The sequence below is a fragment of the Rattus norvegicus genome, chromosome 4, assembly GCF_036323735.1.
Source record: "Rattus norvegicus strain BN/NHsdMcwi chromosome 4, GRCr8, whole genome shotgun sequence".
NCBI classification, from domain to species: domain Eukaryota; kingdom Metazoa; phylum Chordata; class Mammalia; order Rodentia; family Muridae; genus Rattus; species Rattus norvegicus.
Window position 1 is genome coordinate 182838251 of NC_086022.1, and position 12964 is coordinate 182851214.

The 12964-nt window shown below is 39.7% G+C and overlaps 1 protein-coding gene across 6 annotated transcripts in view; it reads right to left on the bottom strand.

Moving 5' to 3' along the window:
* Ergic2 (ERGIC and golgi 2) overlaps nt 1-12964 on the bottom strand; it is a 36168-nt gene that overhangs the window by 16026 nt on the left and 7178 nt on the right. For 3 of the 6 annotated variants that reach the window (XM_063285924.1, NM_001394930.1, XM_063285922.1), the window contains 5 exons: nt 10197-10339; nt 8599-8707; nt 6465-6511; nt 5435-5505; nt 3236-3276 (listed from right to left, as the gene is read on the bottom strand). In XM_063285924.1, coding sequence (XP_063141994.1) covers nt 3236-3276; nt 5435-5505; nt 6465-6511; nt 8599-8707; nt 10197-10302 — 374 coding nt within the window. In that variant the 5' untranslated portion in view covers nt 10303-10339. Of the gene's footprint in view, nt 1-3235; nt 3277-5434; nt 5506-6378; nt 6512-8598; nt 8708-10196; nt 10340-12964 lie in introns of those variants that run through there. The other 3 variants (NR_172212.1, NM_001394931.1, XM_063285925.1) reach the window with 3 other exon arrangements.

Below are 12964 nucleotides of genomic sequence, written 5' to 3' on the forward strand. Positions count from 1 at the left end.
TCCAGAACAGAGCTGACTTTTCCCAGGAAAAGCGATATAAATGGCTAGCAGTTTAATGGACAGAGGCACCAAAAGACAGCCTTTGCTCTGCTGAATGTCTACCCTCACCTTTCACACCCAAGTACAAAACGTTTACTCCTGTCAAGCACTCAGGCGAGTGCTGTATTATGAAGAACAGACTAAATGCAGGCCAAGCAGCAGTGTACTGAGCTGGAGGCTACAGATCACTGAGATACAATCTCAAGGCTCGTCACAAACTAGGTCATGGCACATCAGCTAATGCCTTCTTTCCAAAAGGACTATTCTAAGCAAAATATTATGGTCATTATATAACTTTTAAAGCAGAATCAACAGATTCTAGAAACCCAAGATGCATTTAAAAATAATGCCCAAAGGGCTGAAGAGATGGTTCAGTGGTTAAGACCATTGGTTATTCTTCCAGAAGGCCTGGATTCAGTTTCCAACGCCCATGTGGTGGCAACCAACCTTCTTGCCTCTCAGAGCACCAAATACACAGGTGGTGCACAGACATATATGCGGCAAAGCATGCATACACAGCAGACTGAAGAAATGGCTAAATGGTTAAAAGTACTTCTTGTTCCAGCAGAGGTCCCAGGTTTGATTCCCAGCACCCACTTGGTGATGTTCAAAACTGTTCATAACTCCAGTTCTAGGACATACGTGGTACCCAGACATAGACTCAAGCAAAACACTCATACATATAAAAGAAATAAATCTAAAACTTAAAAAATTTTCAAGCATATACAGAGAAAAAAATAAACCTTAAAAATGAAAAATAGAAGCAATGTTTAGACTCATTTCCTGTAACACCATCTTAAATAATTAACTCTCAAGTCATAACTGAGCAAGCACAAACACTGCACACAGTGGGGAGCATGAACAGAGACACAGAGCATAAACACTGCACACAGTGGGGAGCATGAACGGACACAGAGAAATTTTACGGCAGTGAAAACTGTTTTGCTCTTGATGGTACAATGGTGACTATGACCTTACACCACTGTTTGCTCAGCAGTGACCTCTAGACCCTGGGTAACTTTGGGTCCGTGCACTCACTGACTATGATAACAAAGCCACTTTGGTACTTGATGCTGATAAGGGGAAGAGACATGGGAACTCTAGTATCCACTCACCTTTGCTGTGAACTTAAAACTACTCTAAAAAATATTAAACTTGAAAGTAGAAAAGAAAAACTTAACACATAATATATGATCTTAAAAAACACAAATATTAATCTTACAATGCACCATATGTCATCACAATGGTAAAAGTAATGTATAGATATAGAAATGAGAGAAAATATTTATGCACTATCCATCTAGAATACTGGGTTAACAGGCCTGTTTTGTTAAATTACAAATCAAATTTATACAATAAATTTAGTTTGAAATAAACTTTAAATCTAGAAAGAGAAAGCAGACATCCCACAAAGCTTTGTGTCTAGGGTTTGTAAAGAAAGAGATTGAGATCCTAATTATTTAATGAAGTTTACCACCTGGGAGCCAATTCTAAAAGGTAAGGAACATTCTAGTATTCAGTGGCAGGAAGTGGCAGGCAGGGCCATGCAGATCTTCACACGAGAGCACCCATTTAGAAGCAGAACACAAGTAAGAAGCAGCTAGAAAGCAGATCTCATCTCCAGACATTTACATCTAAAGACAAAATATTTGGAGCTCAGAACAACAGAAACTAAAAGCGCCCATGTTTTATAAATCTTGTAGTTCAAGGTGAAGGGCAGAGGCTGAGGAAACTGCAAGACACCTGCTTTGAACACACCAACCAATACCAAGTGTGAATGCTGTATGAGGTATGCAGAAAGCCCACAATAAGATGGACTCCTCACTCTTAATAGAAGCAGTTTGTTCTCACACACCACTACTCCTCAATACTGAGATTCAGTTCTCAGTACCCACATCAGGGAGTTCATAACATAGCGTACACATATAAACAAAAATCTTAAAATGTTAAAAAGGAGTTAGTTCATGTTAGTACTTCTGGGCTGTTTTGTTGTTGCTGTTGCTGTTGCTGCTGCTGCTGTTGTTTTGTTTTAGCTTTTTGAGACAAAGTTTTGCAGTCCAGGCTGGCTATGAACTATAGATCCTCCTGCCCAGTCTCTTGTAATTACTGGGGTTACAAGTGTACACCACAAACCTGACTCTCAGTTTATTATTTCTGGATGAAATGTACGTCATCTCTAGATAGAGCTTTCTAGTTAAAAGTGCTGGAAACCCAGAAAGCCCTAATTATTCACTGCATTTCTTCAACCATATTCAATTTCAAAATTAAGATTCTTCCAACCAGGAGAATTGGTAATTAAAAGAAAAAGACTCAAGTAAACTAGGGATTAGAAAATAAAACGTCTGATGGGGAAAAAAAAACCCTATGTAAGTTTTTTGGTAATAATCTGAAATTAGGTAACCTCAAGTAGAAACCATATTTGTAAACAAAAAGGAGAAAAGTACTTAACAGAGAATCAGTTTATTACAAATGCAGGGACAGACCTACTTATACTCCAGACAATACCAAGAAAGTTACTGGAAACAAAAGGTTCACACAGAAACATGGAAGCTCCTAGGAAGTCCCCTGTCCTACTCACTACTCATTGGTTCCCAGGAGAAAGCTTTTCCTTTATGCTATCCAGGTCAAAATTAACTTTTTATTCTGAGACAGTTTCCATGTTTAATGCATGTCCTGGAACCTACTAATTAGCCTAGGAAGGTAAGCTTATGATCTTCTAGTTTGAGCTCCCAAATGCTCGGATTATAGGTGTGCATCGTCATACCAAATTCTAAGCAATGTTCATAGATACGTTCATAGTTACAGGTTCTTAAAAAGTCAATTAAAATAAAAAACCCTAAAATTTATTTGATTCCAAATATACTTCAGAAAAGATTATGTATGACTTTCCTAAGATCTGATAGTTTTTCAAGTCATACGGATTATTTATATATGAGAACATTTAACATATGCATATCTTCCGGTCGACAAAGGTGGTGTAGATTTCTATTTATTTTATGTATAGCATTCTGCCTGCATATGTGGTTGCAGGCCCGAAGAGGGCACCAGATCTCATTACAGATGGTTGTGAGCCACCATGTGGTTACTGGGAATTGAACTCAGGACCTCTGGAAGAGCAGTCAGTGCTCTTAACCGCTGAGCCATCTCTCCAGCCCCGTGGTGTAGATTTCTATGGTGAGGACTGTTCACACTTTACCTCTGCCACTCTCTCTGCTGTGGTGAAAGGTCAAACAGTGCCTGTAACAGAAGAGAACACTGTCACGGCCACACGGGTCTCCCGGCTTTCATGTACCACAAGTGTAAATGTTTTTTCAAAACCATAAACTTACAGTACCACTAACAAGTACTCATGATTTAATCTTCAGTGATGTTTTATTCAAAGACAGCACAAAGAAGCTTCACTAATGATTAACTATTTTCTTATGAATAGTCACTGGCAAAGCTGACAGTCAATCAGAAGCTCAAAAACTGGTATTTCAAGAATTAAAATCACTCAAGCCCAACATTTTTGAAACTGAAACTGAACTAAAACTGAAAGGACCACACAGGGGTAAGTGGACAGATACGACACATCAAAAGCCATGAGACTCAAGCACCCACAACCTTTCTTCCTTATAGGAAAAGGTCACAAAACAAACCCACATGCCTTTGCCAAAAAAGAAACATCAAAACTTTCCCTATAAAATGAAAATGAAACCCACAAAATTATTAATAGTAGAGAATAAAGGTCACAGGGAGAATACTCAATTGATAAAGTGCTTGCTCTGCAAGCATGAAGAATGGACTCTGACCTGGGCAAAAACCCACACATGTAGTACATGTCTGTAAACCCACACATGTAGTACATGTCTGTAAACCCGCACATGTAGTACATGTCTGTAAACCAGCACTCAAGCTAACACACAGGTAGGTCCCTTAGACTCACTGGCCAACCTAATGGTTAAATTGCAGAACAATGAAAGAGATTCTTATCTTAAAAAATGTGGTAGACTGCACCTTTCCCAACACCACCAGAGGCTGACCTCAGGTCTCTACATGTACCCACATGTGTATCTAAATGAGTACATGCACATACGGGCTATGAAGAAGGACCAGAACCGAATATTCTGCAAACAGTATAAAATGCTGTGTCTCAGTGTCTATGGGAACTGTCTGCATCTGAATCTACAGATCATACTCTAACTTATGTAACAATCTCTGAACTTATATGTAACATAACACTATGTAAATCACCATAAAATAAACTTTGCAAGTGAAAAAACAGATCAGAACAGGGGATTAGAGTAGCAATAATAAATTATGTATTTTTCGGTCAATATCCCTACCTTAGGAGTGCTTTCTGGTATGAGTATGAACTGTTCCCCTCAGGTTCCTAAGGTTAAAACCCAGGACCCCAGCTAATGGTGCACTGTGGAAGCCTACAGAAAGTTGAAGTAAAGCCACTAGGCTGGTAGGGACTTTGGGATATTGACCTTAGGTGTCTTGTCCTGGCCTCTTTTTGTCTCTTTGTCACCTGTCCACCATGGGATGGAAGTTTCCAAACATTCCAGTATCCATGATGTTCTGCCCAAGGAACCACAACCTGAACCCTCTGACACTATGAGCCAAGCAAAGAGCTCCGCCTCAGGCTGTCTCTGACAGCTACTTTGTCACAGACTCAAAAGTGATGAAAGCAGGGACTTATCAAAGACAAACATGTATTTCTGTGCTGTAAACTAAAGTTAATTCAGCAATCAAAACTAGTCCATGAGTTTTTCTTGTTTCAACCCAGTCAATGAATTTAGTTCTTCCTCCATCTTTAGTCCACAATCTGCAAGTTTGCTTAATGATAAGGAAACAAATTTAAAGATGAACAGGTAAGCCGCATGCTATGGTGCCAGTGGACCACCATGCTTATTCTGAAGCTGTGTTAGGGCTAGTTCTGGTCAGGTACCGTTGCAAGGGCATCTACCCTGTAACATGCCATGTGCTGAGTCAGCACATGATGAAGAGCTTGAGCTTCGTATGGACATTAGAAAATGTGAACACAATGAGCTTCCGTAAACTGCGATAAGAGAGCTACGTACAGAAGGCTCAGATGTGTCTACACTGAGGAAGATCGGAGAAAGAGAGTAGCACAGGTCGTGAAGAGCACATAGCATACACACTCTCCATTCTTATGGCAAACACAAAGAAGGGAGGGCCTGATGAAAGCAGGGACTTGAAATGTAACAGACACCAGAGGACGCACATCGCCAGCTGTGCTGATCTCAAGCTTCTGATATTAGAATTTTTTCCATCACAAATTTCTAGTTTGGACCATTTTTGAAATGAAAAAAAAAAATCAGACAAAACTAAGAGCAAATGTCTAAAGTCTTTTCAGCAAACATTTAAAAACCACATAAATCAAACTTACTGGTTCATAAGCCAGACCATCTGCAGAAGCAACCATGGTCTCTGCTAAATCCAGTACATCTGCTCCAACATCTGCATTAAAACAAAGTTTTTACACTTTGTACTCGAATCAAAACTATTACCTGCTACAAAACAGGGATGATGAAAAGAAAACTCAAAATATGTAATGTGACTTTCATTTGTTCAAAAGTTAAAGCTTTTTTTTTTTTATGAAGCTTCTGTAGATAGTATTCCAAGATTTAAAAAAGTTTTTTCTACTTTCTGTTCTGAAAAATAGATGATATGTGGTAAAAAGTGTAAGGTTAACTAGCTGATGGCCTTTCCAAAGCTGACTAGCCTTTACTAAAGATGCTGAAAACACTACTAATCACAAGAATGATTTTTAAGGATTCAAAGAAATTGTAAGGCAAATCTGAGACAAAGATCAAAAGTGAAATTTTACTTTGAAAATCAAACATTTCAATGGTATTTAAATATTCAAATACGGCATACATTTGGGATCAGTGCTACTCAAAATTTAGTTACAATATATTTCTTTATCTCTTAAAACATTAACATAAGAAAAATTAAAAAGTGAAGAGATTTTGTTGTTTTGTGATGAAATCTCCCACAACTGATCCCTTTGGCAAGGTAAAAGTAGTTCATATCCAGGTTTCCACTTTCCAAGAAAACAATTTCCATGCAAAGCATCATTGCTGATTCAAGCAAAATCTATCAGACATTGGTACCTTCCCACTTTCATCAATACAACTGAGCAGGGCTGCGGGCAGGAGGGGCATGGTACCTTACTACCTTCATTTTAGAGAAACACTGCACCTGCACTTTAACTGCAGGGTAGAGATGTAAAGGATCAGGTAAAACAGGGAAATGTAGAGTGTGGGTAGGAAACCTGACTCTCCACACAGGAGACAGGCTCCCTAAAGCATAACTCTAAATTTTCTTTACACTGTAGTCATGGCCAAGTTAAATCTCTTCATGGGCAGACAAGCGTCGCTGGGTTGATAGACTAACGGTGGCAAAGGCGTACTCACAGTGACACTTCATGGCAACGGTAATGTCTATGTTGATTCGCAACTTGCTGAAAGGGAAAAGGGCAGCTGTCAGTACCTGTCAATCAGCCAGACACCAGAAATATAAATCAACTCACCTATGAAACTGTAGATTTCAGACTGTAAAACACAACAGTTAGAACTTCACCTACATCGCTTAAAATCAGAACAAGAACATTTAAAACATTCTCTCCGTGTGAACAGCCTGACGTGGGTATGAGAAACTGGATGCTAAACCCCTGCAAGAATACAAAGTCTTCACAGCTGAGCCATCCCTCTGGCCCCCAAAAGCTCTACTTAGTGACTATTCAAAGACACTTCTGCTCCTCCTAGAACAGTCACCTTTGTTAACACCAACTCCACAGTAAATAATCCTGAGAAATGAGGGTTGTTTCAACAGTCTCAGACTAAACACCAGACACAACCATCTTTTAAGGACATGAAACTTGAATCAAGAAGCAGCAATCCCAAGTTTCTTTCTTCCATTTATCACAAAACTATCCATCACACACTATGCTGGCACCTTTTGATGTTGTTTCTTTACTGTGGAGTGGAATTATACAGGAGGTGCTCCAGGTGTTCAGTGAAGCATACACGGCCTGGTAGAGACTCAGCCAACAGAGAGAGCCAGCTTAGAAAGTGAGCCTGGGTCAGGATAGATGACTGCACACTACCAGAGAAGCATCTGGTACTTAAGGATTTACAGCCCTTTCCCTCCGAGACAGGCTCTCACTGTGCAGCACTGGCTGGCCTAGAACTCACTATGTAGGTCAGGCTGATCTGAAACTCACAAGAGATTCATCTGTTATTGCCTCCTGGGTGCTGGGATTAAAGATGTGTACTACTAAAGCCGGCTTTGCATGGCCTTTAAACAAGATTCAACCAATGCTTTGCTTTCAAATGACTATGCTCATATAAAATTAACTTTCAAATACCAGAATTCATTACTTGGTGGTTTGAGTGAGAACTGTCCCCAGTAGACTTGTGTAGTGTTTAGGGAGGTTTCATAATCTTGAAATCTTATTGGCAGAAGTGCATTCCTGGGGGAGTGCTTTGAGGGCTTTATATAACCCACCCCCACTTCCTTAAAGGACTGTTGTATCTAATGTTTAAATGTCCAAGACTACTGAGACTTGCCTTAGTTTCCTAAGTGTGAATTAAAACGTGGCCTACTAGCTAGCTGCTGCAGGCATGTGCATGCCTTCTCCAATACATGGACTCTAGCATGAACATACTCGATTCTGTGCTTCCCATCAAAACATTTTGCTTTGAATGATTTATTTTCAAAGGAATTAAAATTTTTAATCACAGTTTTAAAATTGTCTGGAACTCAAACCACTCGATGTCAGTCCATATATACAGTTCAGGGAGAGCTGAAGGAACAAGTGGTGGGGATCAAGAAACCAGGCTCCTAGTCCACCATGCTTCAAACAACGTGGATATTCCTTAGAGACCAGCAATAAGTCCTTGAAAAGACACCGGTACTCTGAGTAACAGATGAGCAACAGTACAGGTGAATAGACCAAGACCCAATGAAGAGTTACTGTGAGTTATCTGGGTCATCAAGCCCATGAGAAGAGTTCCATATTTTATTATTTCTACTTTACAGAACAGAAAGTCAAAGCACACACACACATAGATGCAGTGACATGCTCAGAATTGTGTAGTCATTAGCAGAGCCAGGATATGAAGGAAAAGTGAGCCCATCTCTGCCTATAATCAGACACATTTAATAAACCAACTGAGTGACTACTGTCAAGCTACTTTCGTCTCCTAGTACTTTGTCTTCAAAGTTTAAAGTAATATATATCAAAACTCAGCTCAGCTTAGACATAACTGCCACATCCCCAGCTAAGGCATATTTCCAGGCTTTTTGTTTTGTTTTGTGTGTTTATCTTTTCTTTTGTTTAAACAAGTTCGTACTGAACCTGTTTTAGAATTTAATCAGTATTTAAATGATTCTAAAATGTTTCACTTTATGCAAGCAACTAATGAGACTTTTCAGTACTATTTCTTCGAAACTAAGGAAAAACAAAAACAAAGCAATGGACATTTTTAAAAGATATTGTTTTAAAAACTGTGAATCTAAAGATATCCAGAAGAAAAAGTTAGTTACCTAGAAAAATCCTTGTCTACTTCGTATTCATACTTCATCCATGTATCTTGATACACTGAGAATTCCATTATTGTTAATAAAGCCATAGTGGTAAATGCTATTAGAGAAACTGAGAAATTCAACAAAAATAACAAAAGACAATTAAAACAATAAAAAAGTAAACAGCTATCTTAAGCAGGACTAAACTTAAAAGTGAGTGTCCAACATGAACATTAAACAGTATAAATAATTTACCTTAAAATGTTATAGGTGTTTTAAAACAGCTCAGAAATGAAACCTAAGGAGCAAACATCTGCACACTGAGGAAAAACTTGTCCTCAGTTCAACCGCCTCTCACGAGACAGACTTGTCACAGTTTGCACAGCACAAGGTTTGTGTGTTTACACAGCAGTCACAGATAGGATAACAAAAATAAGCTGCTGATGGCACCAGCTTACAAATGGCTCCTCGGTATGTCCTAAGGAATACACACGTGCTTATAACACAACTTGCACCAAATAAGCTCTCTAAGCCATAAAATACTTTCATCTATTTTGCAATATCCTAAACATATATTGTTACTGCAAATTAAGTAAAAAACTAGTAAAAAAGAGTCACTAAATACATACAGCAATATTTAAGGCAGCTTGTGCAACAAGAACTGGCACTCTCTCACTAGTAAGAGTCCATCATGGGAATAGAACTCGCAAGCCATTTTATTACACTTTGGTTTGTTTTTTATTTGTTTGTTTGAATCAGAGCCTCAATCAGGCTAGTCTAACTGGCTATGTAATCAAGAATGATCTTGAGCTTGAGATCCTAACTCCATATCCAAGTGCTGGGATTACAGTCATGTGCTACCTGGGTAATGCCCATTTATTTATGTGGTGCTGGCGTTCATAGTCAGGGCTTCACACAGAGTAGGCAAGCACCATCAACTGAGCTATATACAGCCTTCATTACACACTTTTTATCCAGTGAAGTTTCAAAAGCATATGAAATATCACCATATTAATTCACCTTGGAGAAAGAGCAAAGTATTTATACTATAGGTACAGATTTTTCTTATAGATTTCATCACTTACTTTATTTAACAAATGCTCTTTATTTGTACCAAGTGTTACTCTAAACATTTTTACCATAAAAACTTACATCATTAATACATTAAACCTAGCAATATAAATGCCAATCACCTCTTTCATGGAAGAACTATGGCAGACAGAACTTAACTAGCTCTCACTCCACTCTGGGTCCTATGAAACTCAAAAAGACTTTCACACAGCAAACATTTACCATTGCTCAACCTAGAACAGAACAGGATGTGTCAGCAGCCTTTCCTAACTCCCTCCAGTTTCAAATTCACTTACACATAAGAATTTTTATGGAGAACAATGCACAACAGGATGGCACGGAAGCCACTCTGCACTGCTCTGCTCACTGACACTTTAATAAGCCCTGCTGGAGGCACGGGCACTGCCAGATGCTAGAGTTAACACAGATCACAGAGGGCAGCAAATGGGCACAGGACGAGCAGTTACAAAGACCCAGTGGTGAGGTCTTCCTCCTGGCCAGTGCCCACATGCTGGTGATCAGTGAATCAGAGTCGGAACTGAGCTCACCTGTTCCCCCACTGGCTGATGTCTCCACATAGCTGTCAGGAACCTTGGGAAAGGCATCTAACTCTTTCACCAAACTTAAGGTTTTTCTCCGATTCAGTCGCCTCATCTTCAGAAAAACCTTCCTTTTCCTTCATATAGTCATGCTAAAAAACAGATAAATATATAGCCAATTTTCTCAGAAATTAGCAATGCACATTTTACTCTTTTCTCCATTCCTACTGACAAAATTAATGAAAGGCAATATGAAAACGCACATTAAAGTGGGAAACTGTCCATTTTAGTTAAAGAATTACAATTAGGTTGAAATATTTATTTATACGTATATACGTGTGTCGGGGCAGGAGCTACAAGGCGAAACAAGCTGAGGTGAGTTCTCAGATACTTATTCTAAATCAGCAACACAGGTGTCCCTCAGTGTCCACAGGGAATCGACTGCACAGACAGTAGGGACACACATGGCACTCCAGACTTCTCCTTAGATGGCACACCTGCTAACAATCCAGCACTTCTGCTCACACACTAAGATCATCTCTAGGTCACTTACAGATCTAAGCAGAAACCTGACTGACCTTTCAATCATTCAGTCTCTATTCGCTATACATGACGGGATTTATGTGTGTTATGTATACGGGGGCATCTGCTCATGCGTGTACAGCTGCATATGTGCATGTGGAGGGCAGACATCAATGCTAAGCATTCTCTTCAATCTCTCCACTTTATGTTTTGAGACATGGTCTCCTATGAACCTGGACCTGATCAATTCCTACAGCCTGGGGCCTGGATAACCAACGAGCCCTAGGCATCCTCTTATCTCTATCTCCCCACTGTTAGGGTTGTCAGGTATGCCAGCACACAGAGCTTTAAACATGGGCACTACGGATCCCAACTCCAGCCTTCAAGCTTGTGCAGCAAGCACCAGGTTGAGCCATCACCATAGGCTCTTATTCACCACTAAAAATATTCATGCGTTTCAAAGAAAAGCACTGCTGCGCCCCAAACTCACACCTAGCTCACAATTTAAAGGAATGTGATGTCTCTATCTATTGAGTTTAAATTTTATTCCTCTCTCATGTTCTGACTAAACTGGCTTTGGGGGCTGTTATCTTTGGAGGTACTAAGTCCAAGAAACACTTCATATTGTAGCCTTATTTAGAACATATTTACATTTATATTCATACTCTCACCCTGACCCCGTGTGTGTGGGGGCGGAGGGGTAGAAGGGTGGGAGGGAGGGAGGGAGGGGAGAGAGAGATCTCCTTTCTCATGAAGCAGCCTCTTTCCTTGAAACTCAGTGAGCACCCCAATCTCAAAACCAAAAGCTGACAAGCCAAACCACTTCAAAACCCAGGCTTTTGAAATCAGACTTGATGCTCATTTTTCCAAGGGATTCCCTCATTTTTCATTCATATTTTGGATTCCTTCGAATCTTCATTTCAGTTCCAATCCTTCAGAAAACTACCGCCTTGCCTTCTACTATATATTTTTCTTTCCTAGTGGTCCACCACTGAAATACTCAACACCGGCCTTCTACTTTCCTGTCTATTTTCCCTTGACCATCCTAACATGGCTTACAGAATCCTTCACAAACCAAGGCCATCAAATCAAATATCTTGCAGTCTAAGTTCCAGCAACACTGAAAACCTATCAATGTTCATTCTTTCCTCTCTGCCAGAATTAGTCCTTGTCCTCTCCCTCAGCTTTCCTAAGGACTGATCCCATTTACTCTTCTGTGCCTCATATGACTAGAACGGTTTCTACCCAGGGACTGCACATTCCATTTTCTCCACAGGACAGTCAAAGAAAGCTTCATGTCTAACTTCACCTTTGCAGTGCCAGTGCCTGTAAGTATTAAGGGAAGGAAGAAAAACACACAAAGTAGCACAGACTGCAAATCTAAATAGTGTCAAATCTGGGTAAATGAATACTTAAAAACACTATCCATAGGAAGAATTTCTCACTGTTCAATATAGAATCACCAGCTTTTAAACAATGGCTGTATTATAACTACTGAAAAGATGAATAGGGGATTCTACTTCCAAAACTTAAGTGTATTTTCATAATACACTTAATTAGTAGTTCCTTTTAACATACATATGAAAGTATGGCAAGCATCTGTTAAGTTTCACCAACCTCCCAAACACACACAATCACGCATTTCCTCCCTCATCTGGCTACTACTCTGTCTCAAGCTTCTGCCATGATTCTTTTCCGGGACTGTCATTTTAGAAGGAAACAGGCTGTCACTCTACAGCTTCTATCCCATCCCAGCAACCTCACAACTTACAACTTCTTCCAAGAAAGCCATTCAACCTCTAACACTTGTCACAGTATAAAGCCACTGTTATGACATGAACATGCTACCCAACTGATTAAAAATTAAAATTAACCTGCTTTTTATGAAATCCTCATGTTGTAATTCCCATTCAATACTTCATTCCTAAGACTCTCAAGGTAAGAAAGTCAGGTCATGTTTCTCTCCCTACCTCTTCTCTTTAGCGCCTGCCTCCCCTAAACAATCGACAGCTAACTCAGTAAAACTCAATGTCCTTTACATAGGAGCTTGATTCTTCAATGACAACACTTTTATTCCTTCTTATAAATGAACAATCAAACATTTTTCCCAGGAAGGTGCAAGTGGTCCTATGGAGAGCAGAGATTTAGTCCCAAGCAGTCTGGCAAAGTCTGATCCAAATCCCAGTGCTCCTGTCTCCAGGACTTGTTGCCAGCCTCTCTGCACTGAGATGCATCTACAGCTCCCTATGGCCTCT